Genomic DNA, 18,221 nt, shown 5'->3' with positions numbered 1-18,221 from the left:
AATCACTAAGGGAACTGAGATATGGCAATTTTTATAACAGGATGTCGGGATAGACTGTACCCCCCCCCCCATCCCTCCTCTCAGACAATGAACTGGATCTTTATTACACCTTCTCAACCAAAAGATTGACTTTCACTAGAGCTATCACACCTTTTCCATGTTTGTGAATCAAAAATGACCAAGATGTGAGATTCTGATCAGATCCCATCAAAGAATTCAAGAGATTTATCATGATTCACACCATGCATATAGCTATAGTAACCAATTTCAGTTCAGCTGATTGACAAGAATGAAATCTATACACTCTGATAAAGAAAACATCTTTCAACACCTTTCAGCTTTGGCAGGTAACAACTTTGCACAGACTGACTGAATGTTTGAAACACATCATTCTTCAAGAGCCACGTACCATCAAAACACTTTTCTTTCAAAGAAGAACAGCACCTTGTATGAACAAAGTATATTCAAACCATTCCTTACTTAATACCAAACCTTGAAAAAAACGGGCGTGAATTCCAACATGGTAGCCACATAAACTTAAAACTCACTGGAATCAGATTTAAATGACAATTTTTTAAATCGCAAAATTTCAATGAAAAACTAAAGAATCCAGGTATTGAAAAGAATCTGGGGGAAGGCGGTCGCACATTGTTGGGTTTGAAAAGAATCCAACCGAAATATCAAAATTTATGCTATTCATTCTTTCCTGGCTGAAATGCTACATAGATAAAGGGAGCTTCCTGCAAAGATGCTCCTCCTGGAGGCCACCTTGTGCACATCTTTCTGTCTGTCACATTGAATCTTCTTCAGGGTAATTCAGAACAAGAATGTGACACAGGGGTGTGACACAGGATGGCTAATGTATCAGGGTTTTTCTCGGAAAGCCAGGTCAAAGTGGAATTTAGTGCTTTTTGTTGGGCCGAGTCAGAGTAACTGTTTCAAAGGTCAAGTCTTGACCATAAGTTTCAAATTCACCGGCTTTCTACAAATTCCTTGTACTGAAGTATACTGTATGCATGAAACTTTAGAAATGATTCCTAGCTGAAGAGGAAGCTCATAACTACTTAAAAGTGTGATCAGTAGTAAAGTAGGGGAGAAGTAATTATGGAAACTTCTTGTTGAAAATAATTTATAGAGGAATGCTTCTAACAGTATCCCATTCAACTATGTGGTTGAAGGAGAATTTATCAGAAAGCTGGGTGAAGAGAGCAGCACGCTTACCCTTGCTGGTAAGGTATTTTATGTAAGCAGAAAACTGTGGCCATGCATGATAGCTATACACTGAGGAAACATCTGAGTTGGAGCTATTTTATCGTAAAGCAAGCTAAATATCACCTAGGATGAAAAGGGCATCATTAGTACAATTTTATTGGCATCTGTAGATCATGAATCTTTCTGACTGAATAGGGATCTGTATACTGCCCGATGTCTGCTACCAACAGGCTACCATCTCTGCACAGATATCTGGTCCAAAATATTCTTTAGCCTGCATTGTGCAGAGAACATGGCTGTAAAACCAAAAAGATTTTTATCATTTACTGTTGAGTGGAAGATTTCAAATGAATCATTTTGTGGAAGGGCGGTGGCAGGTGGCATATAGATGGCAACATGTTCTTATGTTTTGGTTTCCACAAGAACAACTGCAATGTTTTGATACAAAACAGTTTCAGACAAAAAATAAGTCAATTTAAAGACCCAACAGTCAGTACATCAAAGTAACCTTTACCAAGTCACACTTTAGTGAATTGTTTACAGAACCATGCACTGCACTGGTAATAAAACACCAAAAATTGATTTTTCCTAGAATACATGACACATTTCCACTTTGCAGTATTTCTCAAAGTAACATAATTTGAACAGGTAACACAAAGTTTGATGCTATTGAAACAACCTTGAAATCAAACTGAGGTGTAAACAATTCAGATACATAAGTGTCTTGAGATGGCTTAGAATATGATATGTATAGTAAGACTGCTTGAATTTGGTAACTTTTCGATTGGGGTTATTCTCATGATAATTTTACACTTAACGTTTCCAACCGGGCGACCTATGAAATATTCACTAACCATCCAAGAAATCAGGTAAGGATCGAATCTGAACTCAGAGAAACCTTGAATTGAAGCTTATGGCTTTCAGTATGATATGCAGCTGGGCCAATGCTGAGTACGAGTGACTATGAACCCAGGTGTGAATGAAAGACAATCTCTCCAGATGCTGCAGTGTTTTTTTTGAGTGGAAATACAGAATGCATCGAAGCATTGCAACCATAGACGACCTAACCTACCATTGCAGCTGATGGTAAAAAACAGCCTCATATTTACTAACAAACCTCATCGATCTGCTTTCCGAGTCAGCTGTAACGTCTGTATACACAAGTACCAGCTGTGCTTTATACATGGCCAGACACTCGTCTCATGTTCTAAGCCTTCTCATCTACACATTATTGGCGAAATCGATGAAAGCAAAACAATTGCAAAAATTTGGCAGTTTACATCAGAACAAACCTCAAAAGGACAAAACCCTGTTTCTTCTTCAACCCATTTTCCCTTTTTTTCAGTGGATGACCACATTAGCATACAATGATAACTGGATATATCAAGGGCGTATGTGCAATAAACAATGTTGGTTGTTTATAAAGTATTTGCTCATCACTTGTATAGCAAACAAAGATGGAGCTCTAAATAAAAATCGTAATTAGATTCTAAGGGTGCTTATAGAGTTTTTCAGGACAGAATATCTATCATCACTAGTCTATGTTGAGAGATAGAAGCAGTTAGTACCTTGCTCAAGGACTCTCAGAAACATCAGTGCTGTTAATGATCTATCAATTAAAAGGAGCTTCTCTGTCCGACTGGACAGGGGGTCAGATGACATGAGTCATTCTGAACTTATAAAATGATGTCATGTTTCAGAAGTTGCATTGACCAGGGATCCATGCCGAGATGAGAATGATATCAATGCAAGACCAGACTCTGGACAATGGAAAGCTAAATCTAGTGACCATTGTTTCACAAGGGATCAAGTTGACCATCTGTAAAGCCAGACTGATTAATCTAAGGAGGGGTGCGGCATGGGATGAGGTTACAATGAGAACATAACCTTTACACGAAGGTCAAAGCTGTAACCTGGTGAAAGCACCAACTTGTTGTCAGTTGGGAACATTAACCAACCATGAGGATGTTTTGTGCTTGCTCATGAAGAACAGCAAGAGAACCAAAAACTGACATCTACTGTCTGACCTACTGTAAGCGATATCATTCTGGGCCCTAATGAGTAATGTTTTCAGACATTTCAGTCTTTCATGAAATAAACACTGGCAAGTCACCAAAGCAAAGTTGTAAAGCTCATTAAAATGTTCGGAACATGGATTCATTTCCTCATTTGTACTATGAAGGGAAATCGCCAATTGACCACTTCCGTGATGAAACAACTTCCTCATACTCATTTTACCAGTACTCATTGTTCTACAAGGTCGATTTTCCATGCACTAGAATATGATACATCTCATTAAAGATTTGAGGAATTTCAGAAATCATCAAAATTAGCCAAAACTAAACATCTACATGTCTGTCTCCAGATAAGATACATGTACAATGTATATCAAGAATGAATCAAGACAGGTATTTACTTGAGTTGCATTCATAGAAAGTTTTACACATTTCTTGTCTAACTCAGTTACTAAACTCTGCAGTAATTACCAATGCTGGATGAGCAAATTTGTGTAGGCAACTTGCAGCAGAAGTAGAGTACCAGGATGGAATATGAAACTCAATGATAACAATTCAACCAAGAGTTAATAAAGATTAGTCTTAATTACACATCATTTAAAGTGCCACACAAGTAAACAAGTGAAAACAATGGGCCAGGGCATCAGTAATTTACGGGTTGAAATAGACAAGTTCTGGTAAGCTGATGCAACCTTTAACAACAAGGCTTCCCCAATAAACTTATGAACCCGACATCTCATCACCTAAAAGGCCACACATGGAACAACAACCGACAACAATGGGCCATGGCATCAATAATTAACAGGTTGAAATCAACATTGTTAGCCAATACAATCCACCAAATCATGGTGGATCTCAAGGACATTGATTACTATGGATACCTGTTATAATTAGCTACCGATTAGTTGTAAATTGAGTTGGGTTGCACCTCAATGGCCACGATAATTAAGGTGTTGCCATCATGCCATGGGTTGGAAATGTGTGCATTTAAAATATAAAACAAGACTGATATAAGTACATTTAAGCCTGCAGAGGAAGAAGATCTTCATTTTTTTCTTGGTACAACTTGCATTCTTTCAGGTATACCATGTACGAATCATTACAACAATTACCAACTCATTGGGATTATGGGAGCCCACAGGCATTAGTTGACCCACCATTCAAGGTCAAGGAGATCTGTTGAAGGTTGTTTCCACATGTTCAACAAGATTCTACATGTATTATTAAAGCACCAAAAATATATTAGGTCCTTTCCATAATTTGACATTGTTAGGCCATTGTCCAGTTGGACATATATCACCAGGATGGGACTAGCTGTTCCAGCGGGGAAGCATTGTGATGATCAGCGAAATGTCAATCAACAGTTTCAAGATCTTGACAGATACATGCATCACGAATACTCTTGCTTTGATATGCAGGACCAGGGTACCTGTGGGTATGGTATGTTAATCAGCCTTAATGCTTAATAATGCTTGATAAAATAAATTGGACCCACTATTCCAGCAGGGAAAGCAATGTCATACCCATAAAAGACAAACCAGAACTCCCCACCAAGATTGTCAAAGAACCTGTGGGTTTAATGGTATGTAAATCAGCCTGATTACTAAATAATTGAATATGAGTGAACAACCAGTTGTAGAGGTTACTCAGAGGTCATCTAATCCTCTCAACAAAACCCTGACAATAAAGTATCTATCAATGAAAATATCAATCTATATTTGGTCTGAACCGTCCTTGGCAGTAGACAAGCAGCAGGGGGAAAGCCATGAAAAGGGCTTGAGGAGGAGGCATTATGACTTTTGTTGCATGTTGCTCTTGGCCAAATGAGTTTTCTGCATTGTTTCTCACTTGACAAAAGGGATGGTTTGCAAGATTGGATCTAAAGTGTCGTATGGCGCAACTTCAGCCAGAACATGCAATTATATGTATGTGCTGATAAGTGAGAGAAGAGGCAAAATAAATTGGGAGACATGAAAGGAAAACCATGGGTGATCTATGTTAAAGAAGGACAGGGGAGACACAAAAGTGCTTGGTACAGTAGCCTACTCATTAAGCATAGAATCGACATGTTAGTGTTGTGAGAATGCATTAACCCTGGAATTCGTGGAAATATCGAAAGTTTCAACCCCCGTTTTGGCCTTGAACCCAACACTAATCAATTCACCAACAATGATAAGCAGGCAGACCTAGGCCGCTTCGATTAACCAATCTCAGGTTGCCTCCATCAGTGGCGCCGAATCTCGTTCGAGTGGGAAGCCATCGAGCACTTGATTAGTAAAATCAATGCTCCACCTGAGTATAAAGTATCATGCAAATTGAGCTTTTTGTGGATGTCTGCAGAAGCGTGTGGCACATTTTTATTGACGGCGATTAAATATAGCGCAGGAAGGACATCAAAGGGTTTTATTGATGAGCGTTATGAAATCAATTGAATTGTCTTTGATGTGTATTCGATAGATGAGTCACTTAATGAAGAAACTGACTATCATGTTTGATGACATAGTATTCACTCTGCTTAAATATAAGATAGGCGCATATGACAAGGTCATATGTGATGACTAATTAAGTTACATAACGATGATCAACAGAAAGTACCATTACCATGGCAATGGTTTTACACATTGGCAAGATATATCCCATAGCCTGATGACTCATATGGTTGACACGTTGACAATCGGAAATGCATTCATTTCCCCTTATATCCTTCTGAAGTGAAGGCATTAGCTGGTGTGTTTGAACAGGGTCAACAATAAGACCCCACTAAGACACATCGACTGTCGATAGGCCTTTATGTTTAGGAGCAGTTGAACTCCTGTTATAGAAAGAGGAGATTTCTGACACAGTATCAACATAGATAAGGAAGAGGTAGAATTTGAAACCTTTGTGGAGATAATACCATTTAGCACGTAGACTAGCAACATTGAACCATCTACCACATATACTACTACTGCAAGCAATGGGAATACATTTGCTTCTGGCTAAAGTTTACCTCCAACCCAACATTTATTTCGTCATCACTGTCAAATGGAGTTTTCACTACCATGCATGCTGTTGCTTTTAAATTTCCCTCTAGTCCAGCAATTTGAAGGGAGCTCCAGTACCTAAATTGTTGCTGAAAGAGGTACCAGCAATGCGTTTGTTTTTCTGTCCGATGTAGACCCAATGATGTACAATATTGTTTTTGCTGTCAAATTAACTTGAAGTTCGAACCTGACCATTCATCAGTGGTTGCTGTCAATTTAGCTCCAGTCAAATAATACATAGCAGTTAAGCCATACATATATATACAGTAGAACCTCTCTATTAAGCACACCCTCGGGACTGACAAGTGCTGTCCTTAATAGAGAGGTGTCCTGATTAGAGAGGTCAATTTGAATGGGAACAACCAATTCGGGACCAAAACTAGTGTCCTTGATAGAGAGGGCGTCCTTAATACAGAGGTGTACGCTAAGGGAGTTTCCACTACACTGTCTTGTAGCCTACCAACACTGAAGCAATATCAGCATGAAAGCTTTAGCTGAAAGGGCAGCAAGCTTTAACAGATACAGTAGAACCTCTCTATAAAGAACACCCTTGGGACCGACAGATTGAATGGAATGGGACCAAAACTAGTGTCCTTAATAGAGAGGTTGTCCTTAATAAAGAGGTGTCCGCTAAGGGAGGTTCCGCTGTTAATACCAATGCTACACCATGAACTATACCGCTATACCATACACTATACTGCTATACCATACACTATACCATTATAGCAAACTGTGTACCAGAGGCTGAGCAATGCAAGGCAAAGCATAGCCATATAATGCTAACTTCCCCGCTTATTTCAAGGTTAAAAGCATTACTTACCAGCTCAGAGAATCCCAAATTAAGGTATTCCAAAGAAGCATAAAATCTGACATGGAATAGTCCTACGCAAAGTGAAATATCTTAGATTCCACTCTCTCATAGGCCGACCTTCTCTCTCGTGTAACTATCCATACACTGGTATGCACTAGCGTTCTCCACTACAGAAACGCTTGTGGCAGGAGCCACCTACGATCAATCAATGAATAAACCCCATTGAGAAGATGCATGCGAAAATAGAAGTCAGGACAGATCAACAAACTCCCGCTAAAATGCACAATAGCCAGTGACAGGAAGGACAATATTTTTTGAATTATAACGACAATATCGGTTGAACTATAATTAGTTATCAATGGGTTCAAATAGAGCGTAAACACAATTTGACAGTATTATGTGCCATGATAATAATACTCGGACAGACTTGAAACGTTTTGAACAAATCCAGTAATTAATCGACTAGCCCCCCCCCTCACCCTTCAGACTCTAATAAGGAAGAAGACTTGGCACCTCTATTTTTGACCCACTACCTGTTTTTTATGATGCTTGTGGCTATTATGTCCCATTTTTGAAAAAATCTAGAAATTATTCCTTCAAATCACCTCTCTAATCATTTCTTGTGACCTGTAATTGGAAGACCCACCCTTAGGCTATTGCATATTTTTCTTGAGTGACATTGTTTTAACCTGTCCCACCAACTGCTATCAGGGACCACAATGAACACACCCAATGCAGAATATCCATCCATCGATTTCGATCTATTCGATGGTGATGCAGTTACCATGGTTTCCACAATTATCATTTAATTGGATTTCAACACATTATTTCAGTGATAACAATAGAATCTTACATCAAAGGGTTTAATTTGCGCTATTCTTTTGTATTTTAGCCAAATGAACTAAATGCTATTCAATCGAATTATTGATAATGACGACTTTTCCTGTAAGTCATGCATTTGAGACGAAGGCCAATGAATTCTTTTCCAAGAACAAAACCAGGAGTGCGGGCTGAAGATGAATTGCAACAGGGTCCTCCCAGAAAGATCTCACTCAAATTAATTTTGACCTGTTTCAACATTATGAAATAGCAAAATTTCAGGAAAAATGGATTGCTTTGAGCTCTTTCTTACTACCAAACACACAGGTTTTCAATATCCAGTAGAACCTCTCTATTAAGGACACCCTCGGGACTGACAATTACTGTCCTTAATAGATAGGTGTACTGATTAGAGAGGTGAAATTGAATGGAAACAACCAATTTTGGACCAAAACTTGTGTTCTTAATAGAGGTTGTCCTTAATAGAGAGGTTGTCCTTAATAGAGAGGTGTCCAGTAATGGAGGTTCCACTGTAGATCTTAATCTCTATGGCCTAGCTACAGGCTACTGTGCTGAATCATCAGATTCTTCATTGATTAGTTGTTAATTACCAGTATTATATAATTATCTGAAGGGGGCTTTTTAAATATATCAAGAACAGGGTCATCTACTAAACTGAATTCGCACAGATTGGGTGATCTTAGATGGTGCAAATGTATCCTAAAAAGATACGAACTGCACTCCGTACTCCACCATACCCTATGGCCCAACTAAGCAGGAAACGAGCATTGTACAAGAAATGTAAAAAAAGAATGACCACGCTTATCCCCTAGCAACCAGAAAGGTCAACCTAGCAACCGCAAAACTTTAGAAGAAGGTATGACTGCATGGACTGACCTGCAAATCGGGCAGCAATTCCATCATAAACAGAAGTTACATGGATCTTTCTTTAAAATGTATTAAGGTGAAGCGCGTACAGAGTAGACTCCCTTGGTAGTCCATTGCGTCATCCTAATTTGGTCTCCCGATGCGCCGAGTCCACTGCGTCCGGAGTACTGTAGAGGCGGGAAGCGATCGCCTCGCCATCTCTTAGCGATTCATGGAACTGAACGGCCGAACGAAATGAGACAGATTGGCATTTGGTTGTGACAATTCAACTTCTCCGGTCTCTGGGCCGGAGAAGCGAACATCAACCCCTATGTTTTCAAGAATGGGTTGTGACATGGCTGCACCGTACCGGTTTAGCATCTGTGGATGTTCTCCATATTTCAGTGTATCCATTCAATAGACATCTGGAGAGACAATTACTTTTCAATAGGGGAAAACCTCAAACCTCACAGGTCGAAGTAGACAGAGACAATTGTGCCTTTTGGCAAGACTTTCCAGTTAGATGCTGCGACTGTCTTTGTTCCAAGACTAATAATGAACATTGCCAATGATGGGTGGGCTCCTAATCAGATCAGATCAGGAGGGTTGTCTTGTCCATTGATAGGCAACATGATATAGAGATCTCACATGCTGTCCACTTCCGCTGGCTCGTGCGAACTACAGAAGAGACACTGTCACAACCACCAGTAGTAATTGTGTCCCATGTTTAGATCATATATCATGCAGGGGTTGAGAGATCTTGCCAAATATCCTGGCCCTATTTACAGGTACAGTTGTCACATCCACGAGGACTTGCAGGTCAGTGAACATTTTCCACTCTCCAGACATGCACTTATATCATAGATAGACGTGCAGATTACTAACAACACAGAGACAAAATTACACAAGAAAAAAACAATATTTATTCAAAAACTCATACAAAGAAATTACATCAATAGGAATGTAATCATAGCATAGGCAACTGGTGAAATACTGATGTGCATCGAGACACTTTTACAATATTTTAGCAATATCGAAAAATCAAACTGGGCACAGCAAACAAGATGTTATCCTTACCGCAGCTCGGACAAACTATCATGCTGTGACCACAGACAAATCCCAGTATCACATCAAGGCTTTAAAGTGCTGTATATTCTATAAATCAAAGTGCAAAGTGCTATCTATTCTATAAATCACATTATAAGCTACACACATCAGATACTTATCAAATCGAGATTTTCATGAGAAGAAAACTTCCAACACACACAAGGAAAACATTTTTAAAAAGAGCACAAAGATAATTAATCAAATACTGCATGCATTAATTCCTTCCTTGACAGGACAGTGGGTCAAAATATACAAAGATAAATATAATCACAGTAAAATGCATTGGTTGTAATCACAGTTCTTGCTCATTTTATCACTTTGAAAAGTCACTTTTTCACCACAATACAATTCGACAGAAAGTTTCTTTATCATCCTTCAACCATCAGTGAAGTCGGAAGAGTCTGTTTGTAAGATGCATATGGTCAACATATCTGAAAGACAATGATGAAGCATTTTGAGAGAACATAGGGCATACATATATTGTATCGGGTATCTTGCTTTGTTGATTTAACGCATATTCATTGTCCTCCCAGGTTCTGTTTAAAGTGTACGGTACATTCATTAAAGCCATGTCAGATTGATTTTACAGCAAATACATGTGTATCTTTACATGTACTTTAAAAAATACTATCACTAGTCCAAGATAAAATGCAATATCTCGGATAAGGCATGTATTTTTCAAATCAACACAAGTTCCTAAAGGTAATGAAAACTTCCATAACGGGCACTATTATAGAGTTGGATAAGTATGCTTAGTTTTGTGCTGAACCAAGTGCCAAGTAATTATTGTTGATCCTGCTAGCCCCTTTGTGCAAACATAACAAAATGGATAGAAGTCTTACAAAACCTAATCCAGGTCACCATGCCAGACAGGCCAAGACTTTGTTGGGGCTTTTAGGCTTAAAACTGGATGATATTTGACTGAGTATAATGGTTGTATAAAAGAAAGCAATGAAGCAGTTGTTTTGAACTATTCAGGCAACTTTGTGCGCCTCCCTTTTCAAGTTGTTGTGAGACATGAGAGAAGATAGATGAAAGTCTTCACAGAACTATTGTACAATGGACGTCCTCTGGTCTTGGTCCGATTGAGTATATGTTGGCTAGGCTGGTTTCCCCCAGTCCTATTCCTAATAGAGGAGGGGGGGGGGGGGGGGGGGAAAGAAGCCAAAGCCAAAGTCATGGAGAGGAAAGGGGGGATGAGTTTGATTAAAAGTAAACTACATTTCATGTTGTTCTGTTCTCTATGTCTTTCATCTTGGAGAAAGTCTCCCAATTTCCAAGCACATTGGAACAAGATGAAAGGAGGATCTGTGTTTAAAGAGCAGCTTTTCAATCGATCATAAACAGACAATAGTGTCACAAGTTCCGTTTCAACCTGCCTGCGCTGCAGGACTTCCCTGGAGCCCAGAATCTCTGTAATTAGTTACTTTGGTCCAAGCCTGGCCCAGCATTCTTAGAATTTTAAATAACATCAGTAAAGTATAATACTAACAGGACACAATGATTAATGAAAACGACATACAATCGCACAATACATACCTGGTCATTGGACTATTCACATGAGAAAACCTGCGTTGGATTTCTGAGGTCATTTTTGGAGGAGTGGAAGTGCCAGTTCCCCAGTTTGGGGGTTCATGTGGAACTGCCCGACCACTTGATGGGAGCATCTGTCTCAGCGATGACCACTCTTCACATCTTGTGCTTGGTTGTGAGACATAAGGAAGCTCCGACATACCACCACATTCATAACTTCTCAGTGGGGCTTCATTGGTTGGAATCCAGTGATTTGGTGGAGTTGGTCGATTTTGTGGCGACATGATTTTGTACCTTGGAACAGGCGCTGTACTCCGCAAATCTATCGGAATGTACCGTTTTGATACCCATACTGTTTGGGGATAACATTCTTCTTCCTCTTCTTCACGTGTTTGCAGCTTTAATTGCTTCAAATGACGGCTAAATTGGACTTTATGAGGGCCATACACCCCAAGCAGTGGACCAGCCATTTTGACACAAATCTGGTTGCTAATGACGTCACTACCGCGAAATGGGGAAAAGCGGGGAATCCCGTGACGTCATAAATTTCTCAATCTACAGTGTGTACCAAAATAAATCCATGTCACTAATAGCTATACTGTACATACAGTAGGTAGGGGCCATCCATAAATTATGTACGCATCAAACTGGGGATTTTGAGCCACCCCTCCCCTGTATGCACATTTTGAACAAAATATACAGGGCAAATGCACATGTGTACGCATTTTCCCCTAATTCCTAGACCCCCTCCACTTCAGGGAGTACATAGTAAATGGATGGCCCGTTAGCATCCTGATGAAATAAGGGGTTACAATTTACTGGTGTGTGTTGAGTCAGAGAAACAAACATTAACTCCTGATTTCTTCAGGATGAGTAACTAGTGAAGTAATTGGCGGTTTATATCAATCAGGGTATGCCGCGGACCCCTCTCACTTCGTTATTAGTGGAATCTATTTCACTGATTGTCTAGAAGCATCCTGGAGTACTCCATGTTGAACCTGGGCAATTTATGGTCATCTTAAGAGCCAAAAATATTGAGACAAGAGTTATTTCTTTCACAGACATCAAAAGTTTATTCTCATGAAATAAAAACAAAAATGAATACCGCAACTTCAAGAACAAACTGAGAATTCACACAATTTTTTAATTTTATTTTCATAAAATGTATGTTTTAAATGGACACTGGGACTACAGAAGATTGGTTTTCTCAATACTCTATAGGCCTACATAACTCTGAGAAACAGCTTAAGGACTACATATACATTGTCAGCCAACATGTCACTTTGACAATTTGGTGAACATATACAGAAAAACAATTTGCATCCTTAACCCCCAAACTGAAAACAACAAGATACTAACTTTCATACATTGAATGATACACTTTAAGTCAACAGCCAATTTAGAATTACCTGGTAAAACGGAATCTGTCCTGGTCCTACCGACTACTGGAAGATATGACAAACATGCTGGCTACTCTTACTGATGAATACTACATGGAATGAGTATGGTGAACGTGAAAGTACTATATGGGCATATGAAACGGTCCTCATAACTCGGTCTTTCCACCTTCAATCTGGATAAGTTCTACTTCGAATACTAAGGTAGCGCCACCTGGAAAGACAATTAACATTACACATATAATTGCTGTGATCTCATGTAAATTAACCTTCAGACAAGTTCTAATTAAAACACGGACACACAATCTAGACAGTAAATTGAAATCGGAACATCAATACATTATCTTGGTGATCTAAATCTTGGTGTGACCGGTTCTTAAGTGAGCAGTTTATCAAAAATTAATCTCCTGCTAAACAAACATAGTACTAGTAGCAAGTATAGATCTCTTATCTATATACCCGAGAGAACTAGCATCTGATTAAATGCAGCTACAAATCACATACCAGGAATTTTTGGTGGGGCTCCACGGTCACCATAACCAAGGTCAGATGGAATGACAAGTTTACGCTTCTCTCCTTCACACATACTGAAAAAAAAGACCACTTTTATTTTGCTGCTACTGTAAACCTAAACATTTTCACATTTCACAGTGACTAAAGCAGGTCAATATCATGGCAACCTCATTCTGTCAGAGTTCCGAAGAAGTCTTTGGTGCAATGCAAGGACAAAATATTTGCATCTCGACAAGTCCATTTCAGGCATGTGACAAAAGAACTAAGCTGATCAACCTTTTTGGATCTACTGGAAATTGAATTTTGAATCTTGTATAAAACTTACTTCAATAAGCCTTGGTCCCATCCTTTGATGACCTGTCCAGCTCCAAGAGTGAAGACAAATGGCTCACCACGAGGTATACTGCTGTCAAACTCGGTGCCATCTTCTAGTTTACCCTGATAAAACAACAGAGAACAATTCGACAGTTAATACATGTAGATGTACATATTCTTACAAAGCAAGACTTTCACTGGCTTGATTGACCAACATTTGTAGAGAACTATGAATAAAACTACATGCACATCCTACAAGGAGAGATAAAATTTACTCACGGTATAGTGCATTTTGAGGACATCTCCCTTTTTAGACCTGACTTTGCACTTCTCTGGATCTACTCTCTTTTTGATGCCGATCTGTAATTTCTTTCGATCAGCAGCCAAACCTGTGCCAAGGACACAAAGTAAGGCCACCACAGAATACACAAGGCTTGATGGTTGCATATTTCACTGGAAAAGAAGAGGATTGGCACAATTAGAGATAGTTATTCCAGAAAGATGATGATAGAAGAGATGACTATGGGGCCTAGGCATAGGCCTTATCATGTTACATCAATACATGTACACTAGCATTGTACCCGTGGCGCAGGCAGGTTCAAATGGGCTATACCTTGAATAGATTGAATTGCAATGAAAATATAATGCAATATCAAAGGAGCAATATCGAATAGACAAATTAAACCAACCATTTGTCCACAGACTCGGACCCTGTGGCGTGCTGTATGCGTGCATATAAAAGTAAATCAATTGGTCCGAATGAGATGATGAGGCAATGTGAATATACCTCGTTCCTTAGTCAGCAATATGCCCCTTTTTATACGGAGATGAAGGAGAACCCAGATAGGCCTTCACATGTCGGCCTCCAAATGGCTCGGACCAATTGCACTATCACTACTAAAACTTTAAAATGCGTGCTCCTCCTACATGTAGCATGATCTCGGGCAAGGCACTTAGTCGACAGGCAAGCTAGAAGTTCAGCACCGTGAGCAGCTCCTTGATAAGGCCATGCCAAGTTCAGAGTGCCTCTTCAGATATATCAAGTTTTGAAAGCTGTGGTGAGCACATTAACATACCATTGTAACCTTTAATTTGAAAATCCCTTCATAATCAAGGGCTAGCTCTGGCTAATACAGTACCAATATACGATAGACCATCAATTTGACCCCAGCTCCTTACTGCGGGAAAACCCAAGTCCAGCAACCAAAAGTATCAAAATACATTTTTGTTTACATTTGAACTGCACACATGCGTTTGTTTACAATTTCTTTCCCGCGAAATCTCGAAGATCAGGTGACCTACAATCGTGGATTGAAAATAACATTAACCTTGGTTCAGCAGGTCAACACGTGTACAGGCTGTTCCAATCATCCCCCTACAGCCAGCCGTTCAACAGGTAGTGTTAGTCACCCCACAGGGAGTGCAGGTGATTCATTAATCCCCTGCATAACTGAACAGCAATGGCTTGGCTTCCGTGAGTGATAAGGAGAATTGACCGTGTCCGATTAAAAATCCCTCATTACTGCTCCGCTGAAGTAAATTTCCGAAAATAAACATGACGTTGCATCAGGATAACATATCACCTGCAAACGTGCAAAATTTCGAGACGAAACACGACCCCTAAATGGCACTTTAGCGAGCCGCCTTATAGTATTATGATATAGATTATCAATGCATTATCAATCATCATGCACTCCGATCCGATGCACTATCAGACTATGGACTATGTAGTGAGAGAAAAATAGCAAGTTTTCAACAAGTGATTTTTCAATGAATTTAACTCCAATGGACGGTTAAGCACTTCGGAATACTAAAGATATATCACAGACCGTAACCTACATAAGCAAACGTACATTTATTGGCCAAATTATGGTTGAAAAGGCGATGAAATGGAAGTAAACTCAACAAAATATTTTAGCCAACCGGCTTCGTACACGCTCTGTTTCCGTCGCATTCTGCGCATGCCGGAAACAGTTCAGATACGGAGGCAGTACGATTTTGGTTGATTTCTTTCGAATTAAATCTCTTAAATCCCTCTGTCTGACAATGGCGTAAGTTGATGAAATACTCGCAAAACTATATGTAACCCATTCGTATTAATTTTGTACCGATAGTTTTGATGCAAATGCCTTCATTGTACATGATAAATTGCCTCAAAAACCGGCTTCGAACTCCAATATCCCTCTATTCATTTGTGTACATTTTACACTACAATGTAGGCCTACAGGTTTTTAGCCAAATTCTTTTGTGTACATTCCGTTCATTATGATCCCTTTACAATCCAGTTTCATTATCATGATGTACAAATGGTTCTGTCATTATCCACGGACTGAGTGTTCCAAAGCAAAACAGTTGATTTTATTGTGTCGATATCCCAATGCCTGGCAATGACATCGACAGTGACTCGAGTGAGTACCGGTAGACACGATGAAGATCGACGACAGTGGCCAAGCAGTGGGCATGCAGCCGTAAGGCATAAGGTGACGGGGATACATGCGGCGTGTGCCCACAATCTGAGTTGTTTATGCTGATGTCTATTATCAAAAATACCAAAGTCTTTTCTGCTAATTTTGCACTAATTCAATTGCAGGTCACTGGCAAAACCCAAGAGTGAGATGACTCCAGAGGAGTTGGCAACTCGAGAACAAGAGGAGTTCAGCGCTGGCCCACTTTCCATCCTGACCATGTCGGTCAAGAACAACACCCAGGTTCTCATCAACTGCAGAAATAACAAGAAGTTACTCGGGAGAGTAAAGGCATTTGACAGGTAAATGAATGGATGGGTGATGGCGAGTGATGAAGGGGCTTGACATCGTCTCTGCCTCTGGCCGTATGAATGAAAGCGTGTTCCTAAAAAAATTCTACACAGAGAAAAAAAAGGCAAAATGGAATTGCATGCCCATGTCACATGGCCAAAAAATTTTTGGACTGAGTGCTAATGTTGTTAAAGTAACTAAAATCGACAATCCTATCTTTCAGACATTGCAACATGGTTTTAGAAAATGTGAAAGAGATGTGGACGGAGTTCCCCCGAGCTGGCAAAGGCAAGAAGAAGGCTAAAGCAGTCAATAAGGACAGATATATCTCAAAGATGTTCCTTCGGGGAGATTCAGTAATCCTTGTCCTCAAAAATCCACTTGCTGTCAACAAGTAAAGGCACTTCATAAAGACAATTGACTTTGGTGAATGTTGTTAAAGATGTGGACATTCCGAGGATCATGTTATGCAAGGATGATGATGGGCAACCTTTTAAAATCTTGATTTCAAAGGTTTTGTGGATTTGTGCACAAAAAAAAATAAGAAGGGATGGAAAAGCTAGAACTAGAATTATGGATGATATATGATGCCAAGAATAGGCAAACAATCAGCCCGAATCGTTTGAATACTGTGTTTACATTCATGTACATGTGAATGAGACACATAAAGTTGTTGAAGAAACGGCACTGTTTCTCTTCAGTTGTGCTCACAATCATAATCATCTATTTAGTTCTTTAAACTGTCAGTTTGTAATGTTGTATAAATCTTGTCATGAATCTGACTGATCAGGCCATACTTGAAAAGCTTTTGATTTGTTCCTGTACAACCGCTTCAAAGTTATAGAGTTGATCTTTGTTCATCAAACATGTCAACACTCATGTAATCTGGCCAAACCTGTTTCTGAAATGAAATTTCATTTACAGACGAGACAGGTTCAGTTAAGTATATGAACTTAATGTTAAAGATGGGATTGTCCCATTGATGGGAATTTCATGTCTGGTGTTTCTGGCAGGTTGCTGTCAATATAGAAAGAAGCAATGGAAACCCAGATTCACTGCCATTTCAGGAGTAATGTACAGTTTTTAGTGTACCAAATACATTTTATACAGAATTCAGAAAACCTGTCTTTATTGTTCTGCTGTTTTTTCTGATGGATGGGAATTAAGTCAAGAGGTTGAGGTGCCAAGGAAGACAAATCAGGACAGGCTTGTTGAGTCTGGAAAGTGCAACTCTTGCATACCTTTAAACTGCATGGTTATGACAATGTCTTCAGCCTCAGTTCTCTCATCTCCACTATATCCTGGTTTCAGTCGGGTCGTGACGATGTTGCAAGAATAATGGTCCAGCTGTGAAAATGTCCCTTCTTGAGTGGAGACAAAATCCCAATGTCTTCCATGTCATTGGTCTTCACCATTTCTCATTTTCACCATTCCTGGCTTCCTGGTCTCTGTCAGGTCAAGCTGTGAATATGCCCACCCGTTATAAGTGGTTACGAAATCCCAGCTGGGTCGGGTTGTGACTATGTCAGATGGGGCTGTGAATAATGCTCGGCCCGTTACAAGGTGAGACGAAATCTTAAGCTTGGTCAGGTTGTGAGTATATCTTCAACTTGGGCTCCCTCATTTTCACCATACCTGTTTTCAATCAAGACAGGTTGTGATTATTTCGCAAGTATGGTAGTAGGTCTGGCTGTGAATATGCCCGCCCATTACAAGGTGTGACGAAATCTTAAGCTTGGTCAGGTTGTGACTATGTCTTCAACTTGGGCTCTCTGATTTTCGCCTTGCCCGGTTTCAGACAGGTTGTGAGAATGTTGGAAGTTTGGCGGCAGGTCAAGCTGTGAATATGCCCG

The 18,221-nt window shown here is 39.7% G+C and overlaps 4 protein-coding genes across 4 annotated transcripts in view; 1 reads left to right on the top strand and 3 right to left on the bottom strand.

Moving 5' to 3' along the window:
* Nucleotides 1-7,214, bottom strand: part of LOC135485513 (uncharacterized) — a 48,110-nt gene extending 40,896 nt beyond the window's left edge. Inside the window, exon 1 of the mRNA XM_064767609.1 lies at nt 7,071-7,214. The gene's annotated coding sequence lies outside the window, so the exon portion shown is untranslated. The remainder of the gene's footprint in view (nt 1-7,070) is intronic.
* A 2,439-nt stretch (nt 7,215-9,653) lies between these two features.
* On the bottom strand, nt 9,654-11,867 carry LOC135484915 (uncharacterized). Its single transcript, XM_064766616.1, has 2 exons — nt 11,394-11,867; nt 9,654-10,285 (listed from the first exon to the last, which is right to left on the bottom strand). The coding sequence occupies exons 1-2, from the start codon at nt 11,855-11,857 to the stop codon at nt 10,237-10,239; spliced, it is 513 nt and encodes a 170-aa protein (XP_064622686.1). The 5' UTR covers nt 11,858-11,867; the 3' UTR covers nt 9,654-10,236.
* A 576-nt stretch (nt 11,868-12,443) lies between these two features.
* Nucleotides 12,444-15,576, bottom strand: LOC135485510 (peptidyl-prolyl cis-trans isomerase FKBP2-like). Its single transcript, XM_064767607.1, has 5 exons — nt 15,466-15,576; nt 13,892-14,065; nt 13,623-13,735; nt 13,289-13,371; nt 12,444-12,998 (listed from the first exon to the last, which is right to left on the bottom strand). The coding sequence occupies exons 2-5, from the start codon at nt 14,057-14,059 to the stop codon at nt 12,934-12,936; spliced, it is 429 nt and encodes a 142-aa protein (XP_064623677.1). The 5' UTR covers nt 14,060-14,065; nt 15,466-15,576; the 3' UTR covers nt 12,444-12,933.
* A 4-nt stretch (nt 15,577-15,580) lies between these two features.
* On the top strand, nt 15,581-17,483 carry LOC135485511 (small nuclear ribonucleoprotein Sm D2). The gene is made up of 3 exons (XM_064767608.1): nt 15,581-15,663; nt 16,203-16,379; nt 16,592-17,483. The coding sequence occupies exons 1-3, from the start codon at nt 15,659-15,661 to the stop codon at nt 16,764-16,766; spliced, it is 357 nt and encodes a 118-aa protein (XP_064623678.1). The 5' UTR covers nt 15,581-15,658; the 3' UTR covers nt 16,767-17,483.
* The last annotated feature ends 738 nt before the right edge of the window (nt 17,484-18,221 follow it).

Source organism: Lineus longissimus, chromosome 3 (assembly GCF_910592395.1).
Source record: "Lineus longissimus chromosome 3, tnLinLong1.2, whole genome shotgun sequence".
Taxonomy (NCBI): Eukaryota; Metazoa; Nemertea; class Pilidiophora; order Heteronemertea; family Lineidae; genus Lineus; species Lineus longissimus.
The sequence above is the reverse complement of the archived record's forward strand: the minus strand, read 5'-3'. Positions and strand labels throughout refer to the sequence as shown.

Excerpts from the sequence above, each read along its gene's own strand:
- LOC135484915 (XM_064766616.1), bottom strand. The coding sequence starts at position 11,857 with ATGGCTGGTCCACTGCTTGGGGTGTATGGCCCTCATAAAGTCCAATTT. Across the intron at positions 10,286-11,393 it reads GTGAATAGTCCAATGACCAG|ATATGTTGACCATATGCATC; the intron begins GTATGTATTGTG and ends ATTGTCTTTCAG.
- LOC135485510 (XM_064767607.1), bottom strand. The coding sequence starts at position 14,059 with ATGCAACCATCAAGCCTTGTGTATTCTGTGGTGGCCTTACTTTGTGTC. Across the intron at positions 13,372-13,622 it reads TGGGACCAAGGCTTATTGAA|TATGTGTGAAGGAGAGAAGC; the intron begins GTAAGTTTTATA and ends CTTTTTTTTCAG. Across the intron at positions 12,999-13,288 it reads AGCCCCACCAAAAATTCCTG|GTGGCGCTACCTTAGTATTC; the intron begins GTATGTGATTTG and ends TTGTCTTTCCAG.
- LOC135485511 (XM_064767608.1), top strand. Across the intron at positions 16,380-16,591 it reads AGAGTAAAGGCATTTGACAG|ACATTGCAACATGGTTTTAG; the intron begins GTAAATGAATGG and ends CCTATCTTTCAG.